The sequence below is a fragment of the Rhodotorula graminis genome, assembly GCF_001329695.1.
Source record: "Rhodotorula graminis WP1 unplaced genomic scaffold RHOBAscaffold_8, whole genome shotgun sequence".
NCBI classification, from domain to species: domain Eukaryota; kingdom Fungi; phylum Basidiomycota; class Microbotryomycetes; order Sporidiobolales; family Sporidiobolaceae; genus Rhodotorula; species Rhodotorula graminis.
Window position 1 is genome coordinate 349590 of NW_017264935.1, and position 24323 is coordinate 373912.

Sequence of the window (24323 nt, forward strand, 5' to 3'; positions counted from 1 at the left end):
GCGCCTGCTCAGCTGTGCGACACGCGACCCGCACACTCGAGTACACCCCGACCCGGACCCGCCATGCCGCCAGCCCACCACGCTTCGTCGTCCCGGCCCCTCTTCTTGCTCACCTTGATCCTCGTCGCCGCACTGTGGTACCTCTCCGGCTCCAACCCTGCAGCCAAAGCCCAAGCCCATCCACCAGAGCACAAGCGCCACCAACCCGCACTCGTCAACCAGGCCAACACCCCTCCTCCTCCTCGAGAACCGCAACCCTCGACTCGGCGCGCGTTCCACCAGCGCATCGTCGCACTCGGTCCGTCCTCCTGTCCTTCTCGAGCAGCCTCCGTGCGGCACTCACCCTTCGACCCACACAAACAGGCGACGTCCATGGCGACCTCCCCGCCGCCATGAGCATCCTCCGCCGCGCCGGCCTCGTCGACCTCAAGGGCCACTGGACCGGCCAAGACGCCATCCTCGTCCAGACTGGCGACATTGTCGACCGTGGACCCGACACGATCGCCCTCTACCGCTTCTTCCAGGGCCTGCGTCCTCAGGTCCGTCCCCCATGTCACCGCGCCCGGACCTTCCCAAGCTCACCTCCCCTCGCGACCACAGGCGGAAAAGGCCGGCGGCGCCCTCGTATCGCTCATGGGCAACCACGAGATGATGAACTACCTCGGCGACTGGCGCTACGTCACCAAGGAGGACATTGCGTGCGTCCTCGCGTCCCTCCCCTCTCCCCCTTGCGTGCGACCCTCGACCGACGCGCGCATTCCCTCGCACCTCGCAGCTCGTTCGGCGGCGAGCGCAACCGTCGCGAGGCGCTCCTCACCGGCTGGATCGGCCAAGAATGGCGCACCAACTACTCGATCACGGCCCGCGTCCCGTACCTCGTCCACCACTTCCCGCACGACCTCGCCGCGCCCGTCCTCCCCTCGACCCCTCGCGGCTCGTCCGACCGCCGCTTCCTCGGCGACCCGACGTTCCCCTCGTCCGTCGCGTCGGGCGACGGCAAGAACCCGTTCCTGCGCGCCGCCGCCTCGTTCGTCCACGGCGGTATCACGCCCGAGTACCTCTCGTCGCTCCCCTCGTCGCCCTCGTTCACGCCCATCGCGACCATGAACCGCATCGGCCACGACATCCTCGAGTCGCTCCTGCACCACCCGGGCGGCGTCCCGCTGTCGCTGCCGCGCACGGCCCCCGACGAGCAGCGCGAGTTCTGGAGCGAGAGGGGCCCGATGTGGAACCGCGACTGGGCGCTCGAGGACGAGAACGAGATCTGCGACAGGGTCGAGAGGGCGTGCGACATGTTGAACGTGAGGAGGCTCGTCATGGGGTGCGTCCGGCTCCCGTCCTCCTCTTGCCCTCGCCCCTCGCCGACCGGAACCCTGACCTCTCGCCCCACACACACGCTCGCAGACACACGCCGCAGTTCGAGGGCATCCTGAGCCGGTGCGACGGCAAAGTCCTCCTCATCGACACGGGTGCGCTCCCTCCCTCCCTGCCTCTCTCGCGACCGTCACCCATTCACGCTCTCGCCCACCTCGCGCGCAACAGGCATCTCCCGCGCGTACGGCGGCGCCCACTCGTCCCTGTCGCTCACCTACACCCTCACGCCCGCCTCGGCCCTCCCCCTCGCCGACGCCCTCTCGTTCTCGCTCGTCGCGCTCGACGACCCGACGCCCGACGCGACGCTCGCCGGGCCCGACCTCGCGCGCACGTGGGTCGAGACCGAGCTCGTCGAGGCGCTGTACACCAAGGGGAGGGACAGCGAGACGCTCGTCAGGTCCGAGCGGGTCGTCGTCGTGCCGGAATAGATTCCTCCTCTCTCTCTCTCTCTTTCCCTCTCGCCGTTGGATCCTCGTTTGTGTAGATGTAGCCATTCCTCCTGCAGTCGGACCCGCACAGCAATCCGTTCTCTCTGTCGCCTCGGCCGCCGTGGAGTTAAGATGAGAGCCGCGCCTCCGCTCGAGCTCGACCAACTGCTCGCGGCCTCGACCTCTCGCCCCTCCTCGCTCAACAACAACCCCCACCCACACACGACATGCCGGGCAAGAAGCGGCCCACGTCGGCCAAGCAGTCGGCCCACTCGAAGCGGCACAAGGCGTCCGGCGGCGGCGGCGGGTCCAAGGCCAAGAAGGGCGGCGCGTACCCGTCCGCCGACGCGGCCGCGGCCGACAAGGCGGCAAAGGCGGCCAGGTCGCTCGCCAAGAAGGACCGCAAGGGCAAAGGCCCCGCCTTCATCCCCGTGCCCGAGGCGCGCAATGGCGGCGGCGGCGGCGGCGGCGAGAGCGGCAGTGGGGAGGACGACGAGGACGACGACGACGACGAGGGCATGGACGTCGACCCAGAGCTTCTCGAAGGCGACGGTGTCGACTTCCTCACGAGGCTCGACAAGAAGGGCATGTCGGCGTGCGTCCACTGTTCCTCCTCCCCTCTCCTTCCTCGTCCTCGAGCTGACCCTCTCCAACCTCGCAGCTCCCGTCCGACACTCGCCAAGGCGTACAAGGACGACAAGCCCGCTCCTGCACCTCGCACCAAGGGCGCCTTCTCGCACATCAAGGTCGACCCGGCCCCGCCGACCAAGTCGGAGCTCAAGGCGGCCAAGAAGCGCGACATTGAGCGCAAGAAGCTCCTCAAGGCGCGCGAGAACGGCGACGAGCCGTACGACTCGGCCGACGACGACGAGCTCGCCGGCGTCGACGCCGGCCACGAGGCGCAGCAGGGCTCGGGCGGCAAGGCGCACCCCGAGGGCGAGCTCGTCGACGACCTCGAGTCGGACGACTTTGCGTTCGGCAGCGGCGACGACGACGATCTCGATGAGCTGAGCTCGATGAGCGAGTGGAGCGACGACGACGACGACGAGGGCGCGCGCGAGATCGACCCGGGCGACGACTCGCTCGACGACGACTCGCTCCTCGGGTCCGAGGACGACGACGAGGAGGGCCTGTGGTCCGACGAGGACAGCGAGGGCGCGGTGGGTGAGGGCGCAGACGCGTCGCTCACGTTCGACTCGGGCGAGGAGCTCGGCGCCGACCTCGACTCGGAGGACGACGAGGACGAGTCGAGCGGCGGGGAGGGCGAGGACCTGTCGGGCGATTCGGCGGGCTCGACGTCTGGCGACGAGGCGCTGTCGCGCGCCGCCAAGCGCAGCAAGAAGCGCGCGCCGTCGTCGGACGCCGACGAGGTCGAGGCGCGGTACGAGGCGTCGCGCCCGCTCAAGAAGGTCAAGGAGCCCAAGGCCCTCCCGACCAAGCTCCCGACCATCGTCAACGGCAAGGTCGTGCGCAGCGCCGAGCCCCTGTCGACCGTCCCGCTCGCCGACGACTCGGACGACGACGACGTCGAGGAGGCCAAGCCGCGCAAGGAGCAGGAGTACCGCAGCGACCCGCTCGGGCAGCGCTTCGGCCGGCCCGCCGTGCGACAGCTCCTCGAGATCCGCAACAAGAAGGAGCGCGTCACGAGGGCGCGGGAGGAGATTGCCGACCTCGGTCGCGAGGCGGCAGGGACGGGCGAAGGCGAGGGCGGGGTGCGTCTCCCTTTTCTCCCTCCTTCTCCGTCTCTCTCGTCCACGCCCAGCATGCTCACTCGTCTCTCTGCGTGCAGCTCAACCTCCTCAAGCGGCTCCTGTCGCTTTGCGCGCCCAAGTTCAACTCGTCGTCGGCGGCCCGCAGCGCCGGCGAGAAGCCGATCCAGGTCGACCGCGAGATCCGCATCATGGCCATGGTCTCGCTCCTCGCCGTGTACATCGACATCTTGCCGTGCGTCCCCTATCTCTCCCTCGCTCGTTCGCCTCGAGCAGACGCTCGTCGTCGCCGTCCTGAGCCCGCACTGACCCTCTCCTCGCATCGTCCCTCGCCTGCAGTGGGTACCGCATTCGCGAGCTGTCCGAGACCGAGAAGGACGTCCAGGTCAGCCAGATGGTCGCTCGGCAACGCGAGTGGGAGAACGGGCTCGTCTCGACCTACAAGAAGTTCCTCGAGATCTGCGAGCACGAGGTGGCCGGTCCGTCCTCTCTCTCTCTCTCTCCCTCTCCCTCTCGACGCTCGTCCTGCCAGCCTTACTGATACGCCTCTCATTGTCCACAGAGAACTCGCCGATCGCGCCCGCCGCCCTGCACTGCCTGTGCACCTGCGTCCGCGAGAAGCCCGACTTCAACTTTGCGACCAACGTCATGGACGTCATCGTCAAGCGCCTCGGCCGCAAGGGCTGGGACGAGGGCCACCAGCAGGCGCTCGACGCCGTCATCTACCTGTTCCAGCACGACACGACGACGACCGCCTTCAACTCGCTCCACCTCGTCCGCCTCATCTCGCGCCTCGTGCGCGCGCGCTCGTTCGCCGTCCGCCCCGAGGTCATCTCGGCCCTGCTCAACCTGCGCCTCAAGGACGAGCTCGGGCGCGGCACGCGCGCGTCGGCCGACGCCGTGTTCCGCGAGCGCGAGGGCAAGCACGGCATCGTGCGGTGGAACAAGGAGAAGAACCACAAGGGCCGCAAGGGCGGCAAGGCCAAGGAGGCCATGGCCAAGAAGGGCTCGAAGAAGGCGCGCCAGGCCCGCAAAGAGCAGAACCAGGTCGACCGCGAGATGCGCGAGGCCGAGGGCGAGGTCAACCAGGAGGAGCGCGAGCGCCACATGACCGAGACGCTCAAGCTCCTCTTTGCGCTCTACTTCCGCATCGTCAAACTCGACTACCGGTCGCCGCTCCTCCCTGCCGCCCTCGAGGGCCTCGCTCGGTTCGCCCACCTCGTCAACATCGACTTCTTCCGCGACCTCCTCGAGTGCCTCAAGGCCCTCATCTACCGCGGCGTCAAGACGGACGACGCCGACGACAGCGACGACGACGACGTCGTTGACTCGATCAACGTCAAGCGCAACGACATGCGCGAGAAGCTCCTGTGCATCGTCACCGCGTTCGAGCTCCTTCAAGGGCAGGGTGCGTCCCCTCTCTCCCTTTTCCTCCTCGCGCCCCTCTCCTTCTCGTGTGCCTGTACTGACCTCGTCCTCGACCCGCAGGCGAGGCGCTCAACGTCGACCTCGGCGATTTCGTCACGGCCCTGTACTCGCTCATCCTCCCCCTGTCGCTCTCGCCCACGTTCGAGGAGGCGCCCTACCTCGCCCAGAACGCCATGACGCTCGCCCACAAACAGACGTACAAGCTCGCGCAAACCGAGGCCGACCTCGTCTTCCGGGCCCTGACGGCCATCTTCCTCCTCCCTCGTTCCCTCCCCTCGCCCATTCGCACCCTCGCGTTCGCCAAGCGCCTCCTGTCGGCGTCGCTCCACTGGCCGCCAGCGTCGCAGCTGCGCACCCTGTCGTTCCTGCGGTCGCTCCTCATCCGCGAGCCGCGCCTCGAGGCCATGCTCGAGACGAGCGACCGCCGCATCGACGGGCGGTGGCGAGGGCACGTCGACGAGCCCGAGCGCGCCGAGCCCGAGAGCACGTGCTTCTTCGAGGCGGGCCTGTACGTGCGCGACCACCCGGACGAGAAGGTGCGCGCCGAGGCCAAGAAGCTCGTCAACTACCGCCGCGAGTAGACGCACTCCCTCTCTCTCGTTCCCTCCCTCGAGTTGTCGTACCACCTCCTCTCTCTCTCTCTCTCTCTCTATTCGTCCTCTGCATTCGCAACCGCACTGTCGCAGCGCTCGCCACCTCGCGAGATCGAGAGCAGCTCTCGCAGTCGAGGGAAGGTAAAGCGAGCACGACGAGGCTCGAGCGCAACAGATTCATTTCGACGACTCTATCCTGCAGCTACAGCTTGGCCCCGCTCAGGCCGTACACGAGGTCCCGCTCTCTCTGCGCCGCCTCGCGAGCCTCGCCCTCGCTCTCGCCCAAAACGCGCTCGACCGCCGCCGCCGCCTCGACCGCCTTGCCGTCGGCGACCCAGCGCTCGACGACCCACGCGTCGAGCTGCGCCTCGGGTCGACGAGCTCGTGTGCTCCACAACGCCTGCTCGACGAGGTAGGCGGCCGACGCGACGAAGCCGAGGAGGAAGAGGAACGGGCGAGGGAGGCGAGGGTTGCTCGAGAGGCGCGGTGCGGCTGACGAGGCGAGGGCGAGGCGGGTCTCGAGGGTCGTGAAGGTGCTGGAGAAAGAGGGGATCGAGGCCTGCGCGGTCGAGAGGATGGCGCGCGCCCACTGCAAGGGAGGAGAAGGTCAGGATGAGTGCCGACGAGGCGGCTCGAGAGAGAGGAAGCGAGAGCGTACCCGGACAAAGTGCTCGATGGCGGCTCCCTTGGTCTGCAGGACGACCCGCACGACGTCGAGAGCGAGGACGTTGGTCGTGCTGCGGAAGAGTTGAGTTTGAGAAGGTCAAGTCGGCGGTGGAAGGAGAACGAGGACGAGAGAGAGAGGGACGCACCCCTCCCAGATGCGCTCGACGTTGGCGTCTGCGATGAGACTGCAGAGCGTACTCAGGTGAGTCGCTAGTCGAGAGGGGCGAGGAGAGAAAGCAGAGGGACGGACCGGCCAAACTGGTTCTCGGTCATGTACCCTTGGCCGCCGAGCGCCTCCATGAGGCGAGGGAGCTCGCTCGTCGACAGCTCGGCCGAGAACGCCTTGACGACTGGCGTGAGGAGCCGCAGCCGGAGCGTCTCGCCGTCGTCGAGCTGGGCCGCCGGGAGCGCTTCCGAGCGTCCGAGAAGGTGCATCGCGCCGAACGCGAGGTGGAGGACGGCTCGGTGCACGAGCTCGCTCTGGGCGAGGGCCGAGGTGTGCATCGCGTTGTCCTGCAGGAGCGAGTCGAGGTCGCCGGCGATGTGGCGCACGCGCGCGAACCCTTTGGCGAGGTCGAGCGCACGGCGGAGCGCGGCGACGCCCGACATGGCCGACCACAGGCGCGTGATGTTGAGGACCGACGTGATGCTCTTGACGCCGGAGCCGAGCGGGCCGACGAGCTGGCCGACAGCGCCGCGAATCTCGAGCTCGGCAGTCGGAAGGGCCTGAACGTCGAGACGAGGTCAGGCTTCGTGCTCGGGCCGTCCGCCGAGAGGCAGAGAGAGTGTGGGACGGACCTTGGTGCCAAACTTCTTCTTGAGACGGTGCACGTAGACGCCGTTCGTGTGGCCGTCCTTGTCGCGCAGCTCGACGAGGAAGAGCGACAGGCCTCGGCTGCCGGGCCCACCCGTCCTCGCGAGCGCGAGCGCCACGTCGCCGTCGGTCGCGCTCGAAAACCACTTGAAGCCGTCGAGAAGGAACTGGTCGCCCGGCTGCGCCTTGAGCGGGTCGACAGGGCGCGCGACCGTCTCGGTGAGGGCGACGTCGGACCCGCCGGGGCGCTCGGTCATCCACTGACCGGCCGTGTACGCCTTGTCGGGGTCGCGGCTGCACAGGAGCGGGATGAACTTGTCGCGGAGCTCTCGGGTACCGGCGAGCTCGAGGACGCGGGCGCAGCCGTCCGTCATCGAGATCGGGCAGCCGACGTAGAGACCGTCGGGGCCGAGGAGGTAGGCCTGCGCTCGAGGAGGGGCAACGAGTCAATACGCCGAGGATGCGAGGGGCGGCAGGAACGGAAAGGGAGGGCATGCGCACCTTTGCAAAGGCGTAGACGCGGCTGAACTCGCCCTCGCGGCGCTCGAACGGGATCGCGACGAGGCCCTCGTCGGCGGCGATGCCCTTGAGGGTACGCCACGCCTCGCTCGTGTGGAGGTGGTCGACGCGCTGGCCGAACTGGTTGAACTGGACGACGCTCGGCTCGATGGTTGCCGGAAGCGAGTCGGCCGTGTTGGCGAGGGCGCGAACGGCTGCAGCGCGGAAGGAGCGGGTCGGCTCGAGGGCTCCGTGAGAGCAGAGCGCGAGGAGGAGCAGGACGCACGGCCAGCGATGCGGTGCTCGAAACGCTCGAGGTCGGCGGCGACGAAGCGGTGGACGTTGCCGGGGAGGAGGCGGACGAGGAGCGCCTTGAGCGGTTCGTCGCCCGTGTAGGCGGGCGGGAGCGAGATGGGCCGCTGCTGGAAGCCCTCCTCGATGCGCATAGCTGGGTGCGGCAGCGAGAGAGAGAGAGGGAGCGGCACGGACGAGAGCGCTTCCCCGCATTCTCGACCTCTCCGCCGAGGAGCGTCGACCAGCTGGCGCGAGCTGCAGACGCGACCGTGGAACGCGCGTGTTGCTCGAGACTAGCACAGCGAGGGCAGGCGTGGGCTAGCTAGCCAACTAGACGCGCTGGTGGTGTCCCCTGCGAACCGCAAGCTGGGGGAAACGCCGAAGGCCGGACGAGCGGGAACAGATCAGCTCGCTCTCCTCAGCTTGCTCAGCAGAGCGCGTACAGCTGCGCATCGCTACTGCCGCACCCCTCTGCACCGCTGCACGGCGAGCGCGCACCCTCTCGAGCCCCCTGCGACCCCGGCCAACCGTCCACCGCATCCTCATCAGCGTCGTCGAACCTGTCGATCACCAACTCGACCGCGCGATGCCTGCCGACCGCACCAGCAGCGCAGCCAGCTTCGCCGAGGCACAGGCCCTTGGCCTCCCGCTCTCGTCGCACGGCGCGCGGCACGCTCCCTCCATCGCCCGTGGCCTGGTGCGTCTCTCGCTCTCAACCTCCCCTCTCGCCTCGTGCGACCCCGACGCGCTTGCGCGGCCTCGCCGGCCTCTCACACACACCTGCTGACCCTATCGCACCACCCACCTTAGGCCTGCCAGACGTGCAGGAAGCGCAAGCTCAAGTGCGACGGCGCCAAACCGGCGTGCGGTGCCTGTGCGAGGAGCGCCACCATCCACGGCGACGACGTCGACGTCCTCGTGTGCTCGTACGACGACCCGGCCGTCAAGAAGAAGCGCGCGTCCCCGACGAGCGCCGCAAAGGTCGCCGCCCTCGAGGCAGAAGTCGGTGCGCCCCCTTTTCCCTCGTTCCTCCTCCTCGGCTCGTCAACCCCACGCTGACCTTCGACGATCTCCTCAGCCGAGCTCAAAGCCGCCCTGTCGCGTACGCGCCTGACGAGCCCGCCGAGCAGTTTCGCCCCGACCTCTGCCCCGACCGACTTCTCGCCCGTCGTACCGCCGCCTGTCGCCGGCCAACCCTTCCCATATCTCCCCAGTCCCGACTCGTCCTTCCACCCGTTGTCGGCGACCTATCAGCAGCAGCAGCAGCAGCACGTCCCGTACCTGCAGCAGCCGACTGCCGCCGGTCCTTCTCGCCAGAGCCGCCCGGCCACCTCGTCGAGCCGGTCCTGGTGCGGCGGCGTGCCGCCCGACCCGTCGTCTTCCGCCGCCGTCGCCGCCGTCGCGACCGCGACCGAGTACGGCTCGACGAGCGGCGCGTCGCCGCCGTTCACGCCGCCGTCGGACCCGCTCTTCGACCTGTTTTACCCGGGCTGGCCGCGCGACCTGCCCGTGCCCGAGGTCACGCATCGCCTCATCGACGTCTACTTCGCCAAGCCGCACATGTGTCGAGACGTCGTCAACGAGGTCAAGTTCCGCACGGCCATGACGCTGCCGCCGACGAGCGACGGGTTCCCGCACACGGCCCTCATCCACATCATGTGCGCCATCGCCGCCCTCATGGTCCCGGACGACTACCTCAAGGGCGAGACGTACTGGCGGTCGGCGAGCAAGCCCGTCGAGTACCACCTCGCGAGGTGCAAGCTGTCGCTCGGCGCCAACCTCGGCTTCGGCCCGCTCTTCCAGACGGTCCAGGTCCACGGCCTCCTCTGCTACGTCCTGTACACACAGGCGCGATGGGTGCGTCTCTCTCTTTCTGTCTCGCTCCCTTCCTCCCTCGTCCCTCCCTCGTTCTCGTCCTTCCTCGCCCCTCGCTCCTTTCCCTCGTCCCGTCACGCAAGATCCTGACACACTCTCGCCTCTCAGATCGAGCTCTGGCAGACGTGCGGGCAGGCGACGAGGATCAGCACCCCCTTGGGCCTCAACCACGTCCGCGCCGCCAACGACGTGCCGCAGGGCCAGGGCGCGCACTTCAAGGGCCACCTGCTCCGCAAGACGGACGACGACGACGAGCTCAACGAGCGAGCGGCGACCTTCTTCATCTGCCTGTTCGCCGACCGGTGCGCCTCGGCGAGCACGGGCTGGCCCTGCTCGATCTCGGACATCGACATCACGACCGTCATCCCGACGCTCGGCGCGCCTTATCCTCGCGGCGACGCCCTCACGGCCTCGCCCCTGTCAATCCACAACCCGTCGTTCTTCGTCCAGCATCCGCCGCACCTCGTCGGCCCGCAGCAGCTCTACAGCAAGGCCGTCGTCCTCCTCGGCAAGACGTGCCAGTTCAACGCGCGCGCGCCCTACATCGCGACCACGTCAGGCGCCGGCTCGGCGCTCAACGACGCCATCTCGGACCTGCGCTTGACGTACGTCCCCTTCTCGCTCTCGCCTTCCCTCGCGCACCTCGCCGAGCGCTCGAACCCCTCCTCGCCTCGGGCCTCCTCCTGCCGAGCGACCCAGTCCTGACTCTTTCTGCGACCTACAGCGACGCGTTCAAGCGCACCGACTCGATGATTCGCGGCTTCATCGCGTCGATCCCGCGCGGGTACCAGTTCCAGCACCGGCCGCTCGGGAGCGGCGCGGCCGACGTCCTCACCGAGACGCGCCTGTGCCTCGTGCACGGCATGGCGCACGCGAGCATGATCCTCCTGCACGAGCCGTACGTCGCGACGCTCGACGACAACGAGCCGAGCCTGCGCCAGTGCGTCGCGAGCGCCAACGAGATCTTGCGGTCCATCTTCCTCATCCTCGGTGCGCCCCTCTCTCTCTTCCTTCATCTCTCTTCTCGCGTACACGACGACTGACTCGTCGACGTTTCGAATACAGGCACGAGCTACGAGATTGCCCTCTTCTCGCCCTTCATCTCGTACTGCTGGGCCTGCGCCGGACGCACCTTCATCCGCCAGATCGGCATCAAGCAGGTCAAGGGCGTCACGTACGGCGTCGACGAGCTCCGGAGCAACGTCGAGACGATCCTCGTCGTGCTCAAGGCCCACCGTACCCCGCTCGGCGGTGCGTCCCTTCTCTTTCTCTCTCTCGTCCCTCCCTTTTCGCTAGGTTCATCGGTCCTGACTCGCGCCCCGGTCCGTCCTCTGCTCGCAGACAACACGCACGACACACTCAAGCTCCTCCTCGACAGCCCGATGAGCTGTCTGCCGCGCCCGTTCCTCTCGTTCGCCGAGACGGACGGGCGGTTCCTCATGTGCCACGAGCCGCTCTCGCCGACGCCGCTCCACGAGCAGCTCGGCACGGCGGCAGCTGCGGCGGCGACGGCCGCAGGGAACGGCGGGCCGTGGCAACAAGGAGGAGGAGGAGGCGGCGGCATCGTCGAGTCGCCCGACGGCCCGCGCTTCTACGAGCTGTCGAACGGCTCGAGCAGTGTGTCGCCGCCCGGCTCGGGCTTGGGCTCGGCGCCGAGCGTCGTCCACAGCCAAGGCAGTGTCATGGACGCCGACAGTCTGAGCGGATACGGCGGCAGCGGCGGCGGTGGCGAGCCGCCAACGCCGAGCTCGTTCGCGACGCGGTACGGTGGCGAGGGCGGCGGCATGGACGTGCCCGTCGACGCGTACCTGCAGGCCAAGGCGGTCGGTGGCGAGACGGCTTTTACGATGGCGAGCCCGGGCGACTGGTACGCCGGGCAGAACCTGCAGGGGCTCGAGCAACTGCTCCAGCTCCAGTGAGCGGCCGAGGCGCGCTCTCTCTCTCTCTCTCCCTCTCTGTCATCCTTTGTCGTCGTCGTCGTCTTTGTAGCACCTGTTTGTCCCCTGCATGCCGCTTTGTTCTTGGCTCGAGCTCGCAGAGAGACGAGAGGATCCGAGCGACTCTTTCTCAGACTCGGCCCACGACGGCGACGAGCCATGAGTCGCGCAGGAGCAGCTCACGAGTGAGTCTCTCTCGGACGAGGACAGCTCTGCAGAGGAAAGAAACTCGACGCTTTTTCACGCCCCGCCAACGACCCTCTCGCCCTCGCCTGCTCGACCGGGTACTGCTCTAGAGAAAACGGCCGGCCGCTCAGTGGTGGCCGTGGTCGTGCTCGACGCCCTGGAAGTCGGTCTGGTACGCTGCGAGGGGGGCCGAGAGAGGGTGTGTCAGCCGGCGAGGCGGCGAGAGGGAGAGAGAGAGGGAGAGAAAGGGAGAGGGGGACGCACCGCAGCCGCACTCGGGGCAGCGGACGGGCTTGTCCTTGCCGACGGGGAAGAGGATGGTGTCGTGCGAGTCGACGGGGAAGCCGGTGCAGCCGATGATGCGCTCGTGGTCCTGCGCGCGGGCGAGCGTGGTCAGGGGCGGACCTCGTCGACAGGCGAGACGGGCGACGCACGAGGGAGAAGACCATGATGGGGTCGGCGACGGTGCCGAGACGGGGGACCTCGAGGGGCTCGAGCGAGAAGGCCTCCTCGCCCTTGATCTTGTGGAGGAGCTCGAAGCGCTCGAGACCGGTCGCCTGCTCGAGGTCGGTCGGGACCTCGCCGGCCTTGCCGCCCTCGCCTGTGCACGGTGCAAGGCATGAGTGGGAGTCCGGAGAGTGGGGAGGGAGAGATGCCGGGCGAGGTGGGAAGAGGTGCGAAGAGGGGGTGGCTCACCCTGGATGAGAGGCTCCTGGGCCGAGAGGCGCGGGAGGGCCGACGCGAACGAGCGAGCGGCGGGGACCTGGACGCGCGGGAGGGCACGGGGGACGACCGAGCGGATGGCGGTGCGGAACATGGCGGCGAACGAGCTGCGGGTGGGTGGGCGCGCGGGGAGGAGGACGAGGACGGGCGGCAACCGAGGGGGCAGGGAGACGGGGGCAAGTGGGTCAGTCGGGCTCACACGGGCACACACAGGGCGGGACTGGGTGCTCACAGGCTGTACACGCGGCGAGGGTGAACCGAGGGCGAGGCGAGAGGCGACACCGGGGCGGACAGGAGCGACGACACGGCGAGGGGGCAAGGCGACAAGGCGCGTCAGTCACGCTGCTCGTCGACACGACACAGTGCACAGCGACAGACTCACGGGATGGCGCGGTGACGAGAGCGAGAGCCGAGCTACCCTCTCTCCTCCTCCTCCTCGTCGTCTCTGTCCAACCGCCGCTCGCCGGCTAATTCACTCTCGCCTCGCACCTGCCAGTCTTCCCGCTCATGCCATACACCGCTGCAGCTGTCGTCCAAGTCGCCAGCCACCTCGCACACCTGCACGAGGGTCACCTCGACCTCGTAAAGCTCTCGCTCGGCCTCTCGCAAAGCCCGATAAACACCTCGCTCGATTGCTCGACGACGACGCCCTCGTCCGCTACACCGCTGGGCCCATCTCGCCCACGAGCACGCACTGCACCGTCTCGCCCTCGCGCTTCTCGCGCCCCTCGCCCTCGCTCGCCGCAGGCAGCTCGAGCAGGCCGTTGGCCCCGGCGAGGCTCACCGTCCGGCTCGACCGCTGCCCGCCCGTCGACACCGCCTGCAGGGTCCCCGTCGTGCGCGACGGGCGCACCAGGACGCGGTGGTATTCGGGTCGAGCGTCGAGCGCCACCGTCGACGTGAGCTGCGCGCACGGACCGGCTGTCAGTGCCTGCTCCCTCGACGCCGTCGTCCAGCCCCGACAGAGAGAGAGATGGGGACGCACCTTGACGGGCACACGCGGCAGCTCCCACTCGTCCTCGCGCCGACCCTCCATCTTGCGCAGCGCCGGGAGCACAAACAGGTAGAACGTGACGAGCGCCGACGCTGGGTTGCCCGGCAGCGCAAACACGAGCGACGGGTCGCGAGAGGGCGCCATCGGGTGGGCCGGGAGCGTGGCGAACGTCGTCGGCTTGCTGCGAGGGCGCGAGGGCCAGTCAGGGACTCGGCGAGGCGCGAGAGAAGAGAGGGAGAGAGAGAGATCAGAGGACGCACCCAGGCTTCATCGCGACGCGCCCAAAGTGCACCGTGCCGCCGAGCTCGCGCTCGATGCAGGGCTTGAGCAAGTCGCCGACGCCCATGCTCGTCCCGCCCGTCGTGATGACCATGTCGGCCTCCTCGGCGCCCTGCTTGAGCCGCCGCTTCGTGTCGTCCATCGAGTCGCCGCAGATGCCGAGGTCGATCGTCGTAAAGTGCAGGCTCTCGAGGACGCCGAGGAGCGTCGGCCGGTTCGAGTCGACGATGCCGGCGAAGCTCGAGTCGTCGTCGGCCGCCTTGGCCGAGCTGCGCCGGTCCTGCAGGTCGCGCAGCTCGTTGCCGGTCGACAGGACGGCGACGATCGGCCTGCGGTGCGCCTTGACGCCGCGCTGCCCGACGAACGCGAGCGTGCCGAGCTCGCCGCCGACGTCGCTCACGACATCTCCTCGCGCGAGCACCTCGTCGCCCTCGCGCACGTCGCTCCCGGCCGCGCGCACGTTCTCGCCGACGTCGACCTGGGCGAGGAGCCGCACCGTCGCCTCGTCGCCCGTCGCCTCGTCGCGCGACGCGACCTCGGTGTCCTCGACCATGATGCACGCGTCGGTCCCGGGCGGCAGCGGCGCGCCCGTGTTGATGCGGTACACCGAGCCGGGCGGCATCGCGCTCGTCGGGAACGCCGTGACGACCTTGTACTCGCCCGGCGGCGTCGAGGCGGCGGCGACGGCGTAGCCGTCAATGTTGGTCGACGGGCCCGACGGGAGGTCGCCCGCAGCGCGCACGTCGTCGGCGAGGACGTGGCCGATGATCGACCGGTCGACGGGGACCTGCTGCACGGGCGAGACGTACGTGTGCTTGAGATGAGGGCGAGCGCGTCGCGGACCGAGATGAGCGGCCAGGGCGATTGGCGCTGACGAGCGGCGACTGTTGCGAGACAGAGAGAGTCACTAGCTGCTCCGCGTGATAGAGAGGAGAATGAGGAGAGGAAGCGGGACGCACTGGCGACAGAAGGATCTTGCGAGAGCATGGTGCGCGAGCGAGGTGCGCTGTGGCCGCCTCCTCCATGATGATGATGGTGATGATGGTGGTGGTGGTGGTGGTCGTGCCCGTGCGCGCGCTCGCGCACGGCGTCCTTGACGCCCTCGAGGCCGTCCTCGCCTCGCTCGATGCGCTGGTGGACCTGGGTAGTGCGGCTGCGGGCGCCGCCGGCGAGTTCGAGAGCGTGCGGGAGGACGCGCAGGAGGCACTCGAGGTTCTCTTTCGCGGCCTTGGGGCTGCCGGGGAGCGTGACGACGAGGGTGCCGGTGCCGTCGTTGGCGGGCGAGAGGATGACGCCGGCGACGGGGCGAGAGAGGGCGGCAAGTGGGGTGATGGCGAGGGACGAGGTGAGCATGGCCACGACGAGGCCTGGCGCGGGGCGGTCGATGAGAGGGGCGAGCGCCTGTGTGTGCGGGAAGAGTGTCAGTGCGTGCCTCCACAGCAAGGGCGTGCCGGTCGAGCGCACCTCGGGCGTTCCATCTCGCGAGCCAAACCCAGTCCCGCCCGACGTCAAGACGAGGTCGATGCCCTGCGCGACCCATGCCCGCACCGTGTCGACGAGCTCTGCGCTCTCGTCGGCGACGATCTGCTCGGCCTTGACGGTGTAGGCGTCGGTCGGGAGCAGCGAGCGGAGGGTGGGGAGCGACTTGTCGCTCGACGGCGACGCGGCCGCCGTGTCCGAGACGCACAGCAGGCCGACGCTGACTGTGGGTGGCAAGAGTCAGGCTGGACATCCTGGGCGAGCCGACAGGAGCGAGACTCACAAGGCATGGCGATGGCGAGTGAAAGAGCAAGTCCGTCGACGGCGGCCAGCTATCTCTCGCCTCGAGTTGCACTTCTTTCCGCTCTCTGGCCGCTCGCAAGGCTTGCTCGGCCTCTCACGAGAATCACTGGCGAGGCGCACCGAGAGTTTGAGAGCGAGCTGCGCAATACATGCCCTCCCTCGAGCCTCCTCCTCTCTCCAGCTCCCGCGACGCGTCTAAGGCGTGCAGCGGCCGGTCCACCTCGGGTACAGCGAGCACTCGCGCACCGTGTACCTGTTGAGGAGCCACGCGAGGAGGCGCTCGAGGCCGAGGCCGTACCCGCCGTGAGGGCAAGTGCCGTACTTGCGCTGGTCCGTGTACCAGTAACTGCGCGACGAGCGGCGAGTCAGGTCGGCACTGGAGCGGCGAGAGATGAACGGTCGAGAGAGCGTGGACGCACTAGGGGTCGGGCGAGATGCCCTCGGTCTTGTACGCCTCGAGGAGCTCGTCGAGGTCGTTCATGCGCATCGAGCCGCCGACAATCTCGCCGACGTTGGGCATGAGCAGGTCGACCGACTCGGTGAAGCCCTCGTCGCCCGGGATCCGCGACATGTAGAACGATTTCTGTGGGCGCGCAAGAGGGCCAACGCCGGTCAGTCGAGGGGCTCGAGCGAGGGGACAGAAGGGAGAGCGAGAAACGGCGGCGACGCACAATCTCCTTGGGGAAGTTGATGAGGAAGATGGGGCGGCCAATCATGTCGGTCATCTTGCGCTCTGCCGCCTCGGCAATGTCGTCGCCGACGACGTGCTGGCCCTCGACGCCGTCCTCGCCCGGACGCGTGATGTTGTGCTCGTTGAGCCACGCGATCGCCTCGCGGTAGTCCATGCGCATGAAAGGGCGCGACGGCGCCTCGAACTTGCCCTTGCCGCCCCACAGGAAGTCGATGAGCTCCTTGATCTTGGGGTCGGCGAGGACGCGGTCGATGGTTTGGCAGATCTGCGAGGGCTCGACGAGTCAGGACCGGCGGCAACGGGACACAGACGGGAAGAGAGGAGGACGTACAAGTTCCTCGATGTGCTCAAGGAGGTCTTTGAACGTGAGGAAGGCGAGCTCGGCCTCGACGTGGGTGTACTCGCTCAGGTGACGGCGCGTGTGGCTCTTCTCGGCGCGGAACGACTCCTGGACGCAGAAGACGTCGCCTAGGCTCGGCAGGCACGTCTCGAGGTACAGCTGCGAGCTCTGCGTGAGGTACGCCTCCTGGCCGTAGTAGTCGAACCCGAACAGGGTCGAGCCTCCCTCGACCTGGGTCTGGACCATGCACGGCGGCGTCACCTCGAGCAGGCCGAGGTTGATGTACGACTCGCGGAACGACGACAGGAGCGCGGCGCGGACCTTGAGGACCGCCGAGGCGTTCTCGCCGCGGATGACGAGGTGACGAGCGTCGGCGAGCTGCGACGGGTCGGCGTCCTGCGCGCGCGAGTCGGGCTCGAGGTTAGGGCGTCGTCCTCGGGGGAGAGAGCTCGAGACAAGAGTCCAGGCGCACCTCGTTGACCTTGTTGAGGAAGGCCTCGTCGCCGCCGGGAGCCTTGCCGACGACCGAGAACCAGTCGGCGGTGAGCTCGTGGCCGTCCGGCGCCGTCTTGCCCTCGGGAAGCTGGTTGATAACGCCCGTGATTTGGACCGTCGACTCGAGCGTGAGGGTGAGGGCGTCGTAGGTTTGCGACTGGAGGAAAGGACAGGTCAGCTCGGGGACAAGAGGGGGAGGGAGGAACGGGGAGGCGAGAGAGGGACGCACCAGACGGCCCGACAAGACGCACTGCAGGTACCCGGTGCCGTCGCGGAGGACGACAAAGGTCATGCCGCCCTGCTGGCGCAGGCGGTGGACCCACCCAAAGACGCGGACGCGCTTGCCGCGCTGCTCGACGGCCTGGCGGACCTTGATCTTGGTCGAGTCCTCCTTGGGCTCGTCGATGACGATGGCCTTTGCGTCGTCGAGCTTCTTGAGCTCTGCGGCGCGGCGTGCCTCGCCCTCGACCTCCTCGCGCTTGCGGCGCTCCTCGTCCTTGGCGAGCTTGTTGCGGTGCTGCTGGAGGAGCTTGGTCGCCTTCTTCTTGGCCGACGCGGTCGCGGCGGCGTACGAGCCCTGCGCCTCGCCCTCGGCGGCGGCCTGGCGGACGTAGACGTTGATCGTGTCGCTCGCGCGAGAGATGAAGGCGCCGAGGACCGTCTTGAACGGCTTGCCCTGCGAGCCGTCGCCGGCCTGGTCGTCGCCGGCCGCCTCGTCGACGTAGACGGCATCTGTCGCGGGTGATCTCGAGGGTCAGCTTGCCGCCTGAGCGAGAGGAGAGAGGGTCGTCCGAGTCGGGGTCGAAGGAGGACGAGAGCGGGACTTGCCAGACGGCGCGCCGAGCGAGACGGCGGCGGTAGCCTGCGACAGGGCCTCGACGACCTGGTCCTTGGCCTTGGTGAGCAGTTCAGCCATGTTGGGCGAGCTTGTGACGAGAGGAGAGAGCCGCGACCAAGTCAACCCTCTCCCCGGTGCTGCTCGGCCGTCCTGCGCCAGGTCGCACTCCTCATCCTACCGCCTGACAGGCAGAGACGGCTCGCGCACTCTTTCTCTCGCTATTGAGCCGCACAGCGCGAGCAGAGCTTGCGCTTTCCAGCTCGCGGGCGACTCGACGAGGTCGAGGAAACTGGATGCAGGTTGCAGAGGCGACCCGACGGCGCGAACGCGGTCGAGGCAAGAACGGACAGGGTCCGGGAAGGACACCGGGGGACGTGACGAGGAAAAGGACTGCGGGCGGCGTGATGAGGGGTATGGCAAAGGGGTGGACGAAGGGCGAGCTGAAAGTCGAAGGTCGAGAGAGGGAGGACGAGCCAGGCCTGGCGGCGAGGCTCGGTAGGAGGGAAAGATGATGTCGTGGCGGTGCGAGGGAGGTCGTGTGTGTGCGGTGGAGGCGGCGAAGGCGGTTCAGCCGGCCTTGAAGAGGAGCTGCGCGACGAGGGGGAGGTCAGAACGTCTGGGTTCTCGGCGGCAACGCGTAACGAAGCCAAAGACGCACGATGGCGATGTTGCCCATGTACCAGTAGAGGAAGTTGCCGGTCTCTGTGGGCGGGAGACGTCGATCAGGGGTTGAACTCGAGGTCTGGCGCTCACCAGGGGGCCAGGACAGCCACCGGCGAGGCGGTACCGCGGGACCCGAGTGCGTGAAGCATCTCGCTCACCGTGGGTGCAGTACGAGCCAAAGTCTGTGCGCGCGAGATAGCAGTGAGCGACGGCGGCTGTGTATCGGACGGCTCACCGAGGAGGACGAGGACGCACTCTTTCCGACGACGACGTGCCACGTCGGGCCGTAGCGCTTGTCAAAGTCGCGCTTGATGTGGGCAGCGATCTGCGGGTCGAGCGAGTCGGTCAGTGACTGCTGCGGCGAGGGTGCGGAGGAGGCAGGGAGGAGGAGGAGGAGGGACGGCGAGCGAGAGGGGACGCACATCCTTCTCTTCAGCGTCTGCGACCTGCATCGCCTCGGTAGCGACCTGGATCGCGACCTCCTGCATCTGCACGCGGCGCACCGAGGGGGCACGAGGAGAGAGAGGCGAGTCAGTGAGGGGGGCCGGGGCGCGTCACCTCGCACGGCGGCGACAGCGGCGCCGAGCGCAGGGCAAGAGCGGGAGATGCACCTCGTCTGACATGTCGGCCGACTTGATGATGGGCTGCATCCGCCGGACGCGAGAGAGGGTCAACGACCTCGCTCAACCGTCGCAGGGTGATGAGAGGGGCTCGGCGACGACGACACTGAGAGAGAGGGGGTAGGACGCACCTTGGGCGTCTCCGGGGCAGGCGTGCCGTCCATCAGCTGGGGCGCAGACATGCTCGGCGTGTCGTGAGGCGAAGCGGGCGGAGCCAACTCTCCTCGCCGTTGGCAGCTCTCTTTCCTCGCGGGTCTCTGCCTCGAGATGCCTGCGCACTGCCACTCGGTGCCCTTCACGAGGGCCTGGAAGTCGGGACTCGCGCTGCCCCTGGCCCGTGCGCTCTCGCTCGCTCGCTCTCCTTGTGCTCTCGGCTCGACTCGCGAGATTGTTCCGCTGGGGCGACGAGCGGCTCAGCTTTCGTCGTACACGCGAGGAGACGAGTAACGACGTTGCAGGATGGCTCGGAAGTCGTCGCGGTGAGAAGTGACGGCGAGAAGAACGAGGGAGAACTAGGACGAGGGGCGTGAAAGGACGAAGAGGGAGACGGCGCTAGATAATGTCGAAGCGAGTCGGCGAGTCGGTCAAGTGGGCGTTCATAGTGGGTACAAGGATGCGGCTGCGGAGGAAGGAGAGGAGGGAGGGAAACAGGGCGAGGGTGCGAGTGCGGGAAGAGGACAAAGCGTTGGTCGCTGCGCCGTGATGGCGAGGTCGCCACGCGAATGGCGGGACGGCGAGGTACATGCGCTGCGGGTGTGTGCTGTACAGGCGAGCCGGGATGTGCGAGTCGAGGGCGAGGTTGGTGGTGGAAGGAGGAAGGGAACGCTCAAGGCGACGACGGCCGTCGAGGCGTTGGGCGCGACGGCCCGGCCTGCGTATTGGTGGCAGTGGCGACCTCGGCGAGTGCGTCGAGCTCATTAAAGTCGACCGGGAACGGGTTCGAGCTGGGCGGCGGCGGGGCGAGCTCGCCAACTTGCGGGAGGAGGAGCGGCGGGATGTACATCGGGACGCCTTGCTCATGCAGGTGCATCGAGAGCTCGGTGACGACTTCTGTAGACGTACGAGAGGGTATGTCAGGAGGGAAGAACGCGACTGGAGAAGGGCTCGAGCGCACCAGAAGGAGGACGGCCAGGGTAGTTCTGCCAGTCGACGACGTCGAACTTGCTCGTGACGACGGCGGCGAGCTTGGGCGACTTGGGCCGACGCCTGCGAGATGGGCAAGGGTTAGTCAAGTCACTGTAGGGAAAAGAGAGAGTGAGAATCAGAGGGAGAAGAGGACGCACGCTTCGCCGAGCCGGAACTCGAGCTTGTAGGTGCCCTGGGTCCGCACGCTCACGTCCTCAAACACGAACACCGACTTCTGCCCGCCCTCGAGGTCCTCGACTCGTCGCGGCGTGCGCACGAGCTGGCCGATGAGCGCGCTGAACTCCTCGGCGACGCCGTCCTCGGTCGGGGCCTGAGCGCCTGCGGGCGCGGCAATCTCGACGGGCGAAATGCCGTCTTCTTGGCGCAGCGAGCACGAGCAGAACAGGTACGGGAGCTCGACGTCGCTGTTGAGCGAGAGGGTGGACGAGGGAGACAGAACAATGCGAGTCAGTCTCGAATTTGCGGCCGGAAGGGGACGAGGAGAGATTCGGACGCACGTGCGCTGACCCGACGGGTCGTTGACGATGACCTCGACGACCGGCGCCGGGACGATAGGTAACTGCGAGTCAGGAAAGAAGAGTCAGGGCGTGTGCGGACCCGGCTTGAGAACGAGAGAAGGCGCACCCGCCCGAGCGTGTTCTTGCCGAGCCCGGCCTCGGCGCCGATTTGCGGTTGCTGCAAGACGACGAGCTCGAACGACCTGCACACGCAGAGGTCAGTACATGTGGCAGAGACGGGGGGAGAGCAGGGACGCACCTCTCGCCCTCGACAGCTGCCGCCTCGCCCGTCCTCGCCTCCTCTCGACCCGGCTCCTCGGCAGTGTCCTCCTCCCGCACGCGCTCAATGCGGGACGCTCGTCGCACCGCCTCTGGCGACTCTTGTCGCTGCGCGTCGGCGGACGGGTACGGGTCGAGCGACGCCCGCCTCGAGCTGCGCCGAACTTGACCTTGTCGCGGTGTTCGCCCGAGCCCGATGCCGAGCGCGGCGGCGCTCGACCCTGGACCGAGCGACGACGAGATGAGGGGAGGGTGGACGGGCCGGGCGGAGCTCGAGGACGACGGGTCGGCTGGTGCGGGCGAGTCGTCGGCGGCGGAGGGAGCCGCGGCGTCGGGGGCGGCGGCGAGAGAGCTCGCCCGGGACGCTCGTCGCGGCTGTGGAGGTGGAGCTGGCGCAGACGGGGATGGATCCCGTCCGCTTCTCGACGGCCGTCGTCGGGGCATGTCGAGGTGTCGAGCGACGAGAGGGAAAGTCGAGAGAGGGGGAGAAAGTCGGCGGGCGAGAGGCCCCTGCTTCGCTCGATCGAGCTGACGCCACGAGGAGATGTCAGCGGTCGGTTCGTCGGAGGAACGAGGGGAAAGACGGACGCACGCGACTGAGGAGGCTCGAGGTGGACGTACGTCGGCGGCGTCGGGTTCGTCTTGAGCGGCCGCGGACCGGGGCAGCGATCGCGTTCGAGCCTGGCCTGCGCCGTCGAGTACGTTCGACTCGCGACGAGCTGCTGGAAGGCGCCGCTCGAGTCGGTAGGGCGAGAGGCGAGGGCGAAAGGGTCGCGACGGCGACGAGGGCGGCGAGGCGGGAGCGTGCGCGGCGGCGAGCTGCAGTCACGCGAACGAGCCGAGCGAGTGGCGAGCAGGAGCAGAGAGAGAAGCCCGTCGAGCGTACGGCGAGAGCAGCAATGCCGTGCGTCCGGGAGAGTCACCCCCGCTCGACAAGGCACGGCCGACCTCGCGTCGACGGCCCCCGGACCCGTCGCACTGCCGCAGTGGATCGCCTTCCGAATCTCAACCCATGGCGTGCTCTCGAAATCGACGCAGAACACGCCCAGCTCGCGCCCTGAATGGCGTCTGCAGACCTGCCAGGGCTGGAAAGCAGTCCGCTCGACGAGAACGAGGGCGACGCCTCGTCCCACGCCCCGCTCGCACCGCCCGCTCGTCGTCCTTCTCGAGCCCTCGAGGCCCGGACAAAGCTGCGCCGCCGGTGTCGCCAAGCCCGAGCCGGCACGAAGCTGCGCTCGTCGCCGTCGGAGAAACGCTCCCTCGAGGGGAAGGAATGAGCGCGGCGGTTAGGGGTCGAGCCGGAAGCGATGATGCGGAGACGAGGAGCCGAATTGATCGTCGTCATGCACGGTGAAGCAGGCACGGCGTCGGGCCCGAAGCGAGGGAGGCAGGGAGGGAGAGAGGCGAGGGAGAGGGAGGAGGAAGAGAGCAGAGAGGCGTTCGCGCGCTCGTTCGAGCTCGACAGCTCGCCCGCAGTCACCTGGCTAGCGCGGTACAGAGTTCAGCGGTCCCGTCTCGCGTGCACAAGCGATCCGTCAAGCTAAAAAGACGCTAGCGTCGAGGGCTCGCTGGCGGTTGGTCGGAAGCCGAACGACGAGCCGCCACTTGTTGCGGAAGGCGCTCTCGCGCGAGACAGAGTGCCGCCGCCGCACTCGTTCCTCGCACTCAGGCAGAGACAGCCGGCAACAGGCCTGTGACGACACCCGAGCGTCGTCAGGGCGGCCCTCGCTTCGAGGTGGCACTCGATCGCAGGGCCGAGCGGGCCTTCTCTCGCTCCTCGTGGCGTCGCTCGAGCGACGACGCAACCGGCGCACGTTGCTCTCAGTTCCACGGCTCGTCGACGACAAGGCGAGCGTCTCGATCCGCCGCGACGAGCAGGCGCGAAAGGCACGCGACGAGGGAAGAGGGGAAACGTCTCTATCACAAACGGCCTCGCGCCGGCGCTACTGGACACACACACGCCGTCCTCCGACTCACAGCAGCTGCACCTTGACCCACGACCACCCTGCGGCGGCCGCCGTGAGGATGCCCGACGTGACGACCATGGGCTTGACACCGGCTGCGCGAGAGACGACTTGAGAAGGTCAGTTTTCGGCTCGACGACGACGGCGAGCGCGCAAGGGAGAAGAACGTGACGGGACGGACCGGTCGAGCGCCAGATGGCGCCGGTAGCGGCAGCGGCGGCCATCGAGCCGTACACGTCGTGGTGGTGCCCCCGGTACACGTCGATTGTCGAGTTGATGCCGTTGTAGATGAGGGCTGCGGGAGGCACGAGAAAGAGTCAGTACAGGCTCGCGTGATCCCCCTCAAGTCGACTGAGAGAGAGAGAGACCGAGACGCACCGAGCACGCCGGCCGAGTTGCCCATGGCGGTCCCCCTCCGCGTGACCTGGTTCAGGATGTTGTTCCACCGCAGCCGGCCCGAGATGCGCGCCGCCTGCGCCGCACTCGTCGTCGACGCCGCCCCCGCCGCCTGCTTGGCCCCCTCGGTCACCTGCTTGGCTGCGTCCTTGACGAACGCGGTCGCCTGCGCGCCGACGGCCGACGCGGCTGGTGCGGCGCCAGCTCCTGCGGCGGCGGCCGAGGGGGCAGCGCCGGCGGTGCCGGCTGCTGCTGCGGCGAGCGGTGCGGCGGTCGAGACGGAGCGAGGTGCGGCGAGCGGGCGACGAAGGCCCTCCCAGAAGCCCCAGGCGCCGCCGAGTCCGAGACCTGCGAGATGGTGCGAGCGTTCGTCAGTCGAGGAGCGCCCGAGACGCTGCGAGAGAGGAGGGGACGGACCTGCGAGGTAGGTGGAGCCGGTGCCGTAGCACAGCTCGTCGCCCCAGCCGCGGTTGGGCAGGACCGTCTTGCCACCGGCGACGGCCGAGAGCTTGTCGTCCTCGAGGAGGAGGTAGTCGAGGTCCTTGTTGTCGACGAGGCCGGCGAGCGGGTGGAAGCTGGCCGGGTCGAGCTGGGTGCCGCCGAGGATGGACGAGGCGGTCGGGGCCTGGGCGAGAGGGGACGAGGATGCGCCCGGGGTGGTGAAGCGGTGCTGGCCGAGGATGTCGTCCGTGTTGGGCGAGGTCGAGGCCATCTTGTCGGTGCGGTCAGGCGCAGGCAGGGTGCGACAGGCGAGGCGGTGTGCGGCTTGCGATGAAGGACGAGGAGGGTTCTGGACGAGGAGAGATCGAGACGG

The 24323-nt window shown here is 68.3% G+C and overlaps 8 protein-coding genes across 8 annotated transcripts; 3 read left to right on the forward strand and 5 right to left on the reverse strand.

The window, feature by feature from the left end:
- Window position 1: 1 nt before the first annotated feature.
- On the forward strand, window positions 2-1908 carry RHOBADRAFT_54099 (uncharacterized protein). The gene is made up of 6 exons (XM_018417149.1): window positions 2-298; window positions 364-539; window positions 601-698; window positions 776-1321; window positions 1405-1469; window positions 1543-1908. Exons 1-6 carry the CDS (start codon window positions 64-66, stop codon window positions 1800-1802), a joined length of 1380 nt encoding a protein of 459 aa, XP_018270303.1. The 5' UTR covers window positions 2-63; the 3' UTR covers window positions 1803-1908.
- A 121-nt stretch (window positions 1909-2029) lies between these two features.
- Window positions 2030-5530, forward strand: RHOBADRAFT_54100 (uncharacterized protein; the record flags this gene model as incomplete). Its single annotated transcript, XM_018417150.1, has 6 exons — window positions 2030-2397; window positions 2464-3514; window positions 3592-3746; window positions 3851-3990; window positions 4074-4919; window positions 5000-5530. The coding sequence occupies 6 exons, from the start codon at window positions 2030-2032 to the stop codon at window positions 5518-5520; spliced, it is 3081 nt and encodes a 1026-aa protein (XP_018270304.1). The 3' UTR covers window positions 5521-5530.
- Window positions 5531-5734: 204 nt separating this feature from the next.
- Window positions 5735-7956, reverse strand: RHOBADRAFT_37235 (uncharacterized protein; the record flags this gene model as incomplete). The annotated part of the gene is made up of 7 exons (XM_018413422.1): window positions 5735-6121; window positions 6191-6269; window positions 6345-6383; window positions 6449-6924; window positions 6997-7434; window positions 7514-7725; window positions 7797-7956. 7 exons carry the CDS (start codon window positions 7954-7956, stop codon window positions 5735-5737), a joined length of 1791 nt encoding a protein of 596 aa, XP_018270305.1.
- Window positions 7957-8390: 434 nt separating this feature from the next.
- Window positions 8391-11598, forward strand: RHOBADRAFT_54102 (uncharacterized protein; the record flags this gene model as incomplete). Its single annotated transcript, XM_018417151.1, has 7 exons — window positions 8391-8501; window positions 8615-8810; window positions 8883-9661; window positions 9788-10284; window positions 10404-10669; window positions 10745-10930; window positions 11021-11598. 7 exons carry the CDS (start codon window positions 8391-8393, stop codon window positions 11596-11598), a joined length of 2613 nt encoding a protein of 870 aa, XP_018270306.1.
- Window positions 11599-11836: 238 nt separating this feature from the next.
- On the reverse strand, window positions 11837-15567 carry RHOBADRAFT_54103 (uncharacterized protein; the record flags this gene model as incomplete). Its single annotated transcript, XM_018417152.1, has 11 exons — window positions 11837-11977; window positions 12067-12175; window positions 12237-12403; window positions 12499-12632; window positions 13221-13429; window positions 13511-13700; window positions 13780-14588; window positions 14642-14682; window positions 14758-15199; window positions 15263-15501; window positions 15561-15567. Coding segments are annotated over 11 exons (2487 nt in total), but the record flags the coding sequence as incomplete, so codon positions are not given.
- A 123-nt stretch (window positions 15568-15690) lies between these two features.
- On the reverse strand, window positions 15691-18046 carry RHOBADRAFT_66567 (uncharacterized protein). The gene is made up of 7 exons (XM_018419011.1): window positions 17935-18046; window positions 17336-17838; window positions 17084-17263; window positions 16603-17007; window positions 16252-16536; window positions 16000-16163; window positions 15691-15926 (listed from the first exon to the last, which is right to left on the reverse strand). Exons 1-7 carry the CDS (start codon window positions 18020-18022, stop codon window positions 15776-15778), a joined length of 1776 nt encoding a protein of 591 aa, XP_018270308.1. The 5' UTR covers window positions 18023-18046; the 3' UTR covers window positions 15691-15775.
- A 163-nt stretch (window positions 18047-18209) lies between these two features.
- Window positions 18210-19427, reverse strand: RHOBADRAFT_65183 (uncharacterized protein). The gene is made up of 7 exons (XM_018418655.1): window positions 19359-19427; window positions 19219-19251; window positions 19030-19095; window positions 18863-18932; window positions 18766-18789; window positions 18603-18646; window positions 18210-18532 (listed from the first exon to the last, which is right to left on the reverse strand). The coding sequence occupies exons 1-7, from the start codon at window positions 19407-19409 to the stop codon at window positions 18512-18514; spliced, it is 309 nt and encodes a 102-aa protein (XP_018270309.1). The 5' UTR covers window positions 19410-19427; the 3' UTR covers window positions 18210-18511.
- Window positions 19428-23122: 3695 nt separating this feature from the next.
- Window positions 23123-24221, reverse strand: RHOBADRAFT_15994 (uncharacterized protein; the record flags this gene model as incomplete). Its single annotated transcript, XM_018412290.1, has 5 exons — window positions 23123-23208; window positions 23295-23408; window positions 23492-23585; window positions 23790-23857; window positions 23927-24221. The coding sequence occupies 5 exons, from the start codon at window positions 24219-24221 to the stop codon at window positions 23123-23125; spliced, it is 657 nt and encodes a 218-aa protein (XP_018270310.1).
- Window positions 24222-24323: the final 102 nt, after the last annotated feature.

What these genes read in the sequence shown, in the direction of transcription:
- RHOBADRAFT_54099 (XM_018417149.1), top strand. Translation starts at nt 64, where the DNA reads ATGCCGCCAGCCCACCACGCTTCGTCGTCCCGGCCCCTCTTCTTGCTC. An exon ending in GTCACCAAGGAGGACATTGC is followed by an intron (nt 699 to 775) that starts GTGCGTCCTCGC and finishes CGCACCTCGCAG; the next exon opens with CTCGTTCGGCGGCGAGCGCA. An exon ending in AGTCCTCCTCATCGACACGG is followed by an intron (nt 1,470 to 1,542) that starts GTGCGCTCCCTC and finishes CGCGCGCAACAG; the next exon opens with GCATCTCCCGCGCGTACGGC.
- RHOBADRAFT_66567 (XM_018419011.1), bottom strand. Translation starts at nt 18,022, where the DNA reads ATGGCTGAACTGCTCACCAAGGCCAAGGACCAGGTCGTCGAGGCCCTG. An exon ending in CTCGCTCGGCGCGCCGTCTG is followed by an intron (nt 17,839 to 17,934) that starts GCAAGTCCCGCT and finishes CACCCGCGACAG; the next exon opens with ATGCCGTCTACGTCGACGAG. An exon ending in TTGAGCACATCGAGGAACTT is followed by an intron (nt 16,537 to 16,602) that starts GTACGTCCTCCT and finishes GAGCCCTCGCAG; the next exon opens with ATCTGCCAAACCATCGACCG.
- RHOBADRAFT_65183 (XM_018418655.1), bottom strand. Translation starts at nt 19,409, where the DNA reads ATGTCTGCGCCCCAGCTGATGGACGGCACGCCTGCCCCGGAGACGCCC. An exon ending in CGGCCGACATGTCAGACGAG is followed by an intron (nt 19,096 to 19,218) that starts GTGCATCTCCCG and finishes CGCCGCGTGCAG; the next exon opens with ATGCAGGAGGTCGCGATCCA. An exon ending in ACATGGGCAACATCGCCATC is followed by an intron (nt 18,533 to 18,602) that starts GTGCGTCTTTGG and finishes CTCGTCGCGCAG; the next exon opens with CTCCTCTTCAAGGCCGGCTG.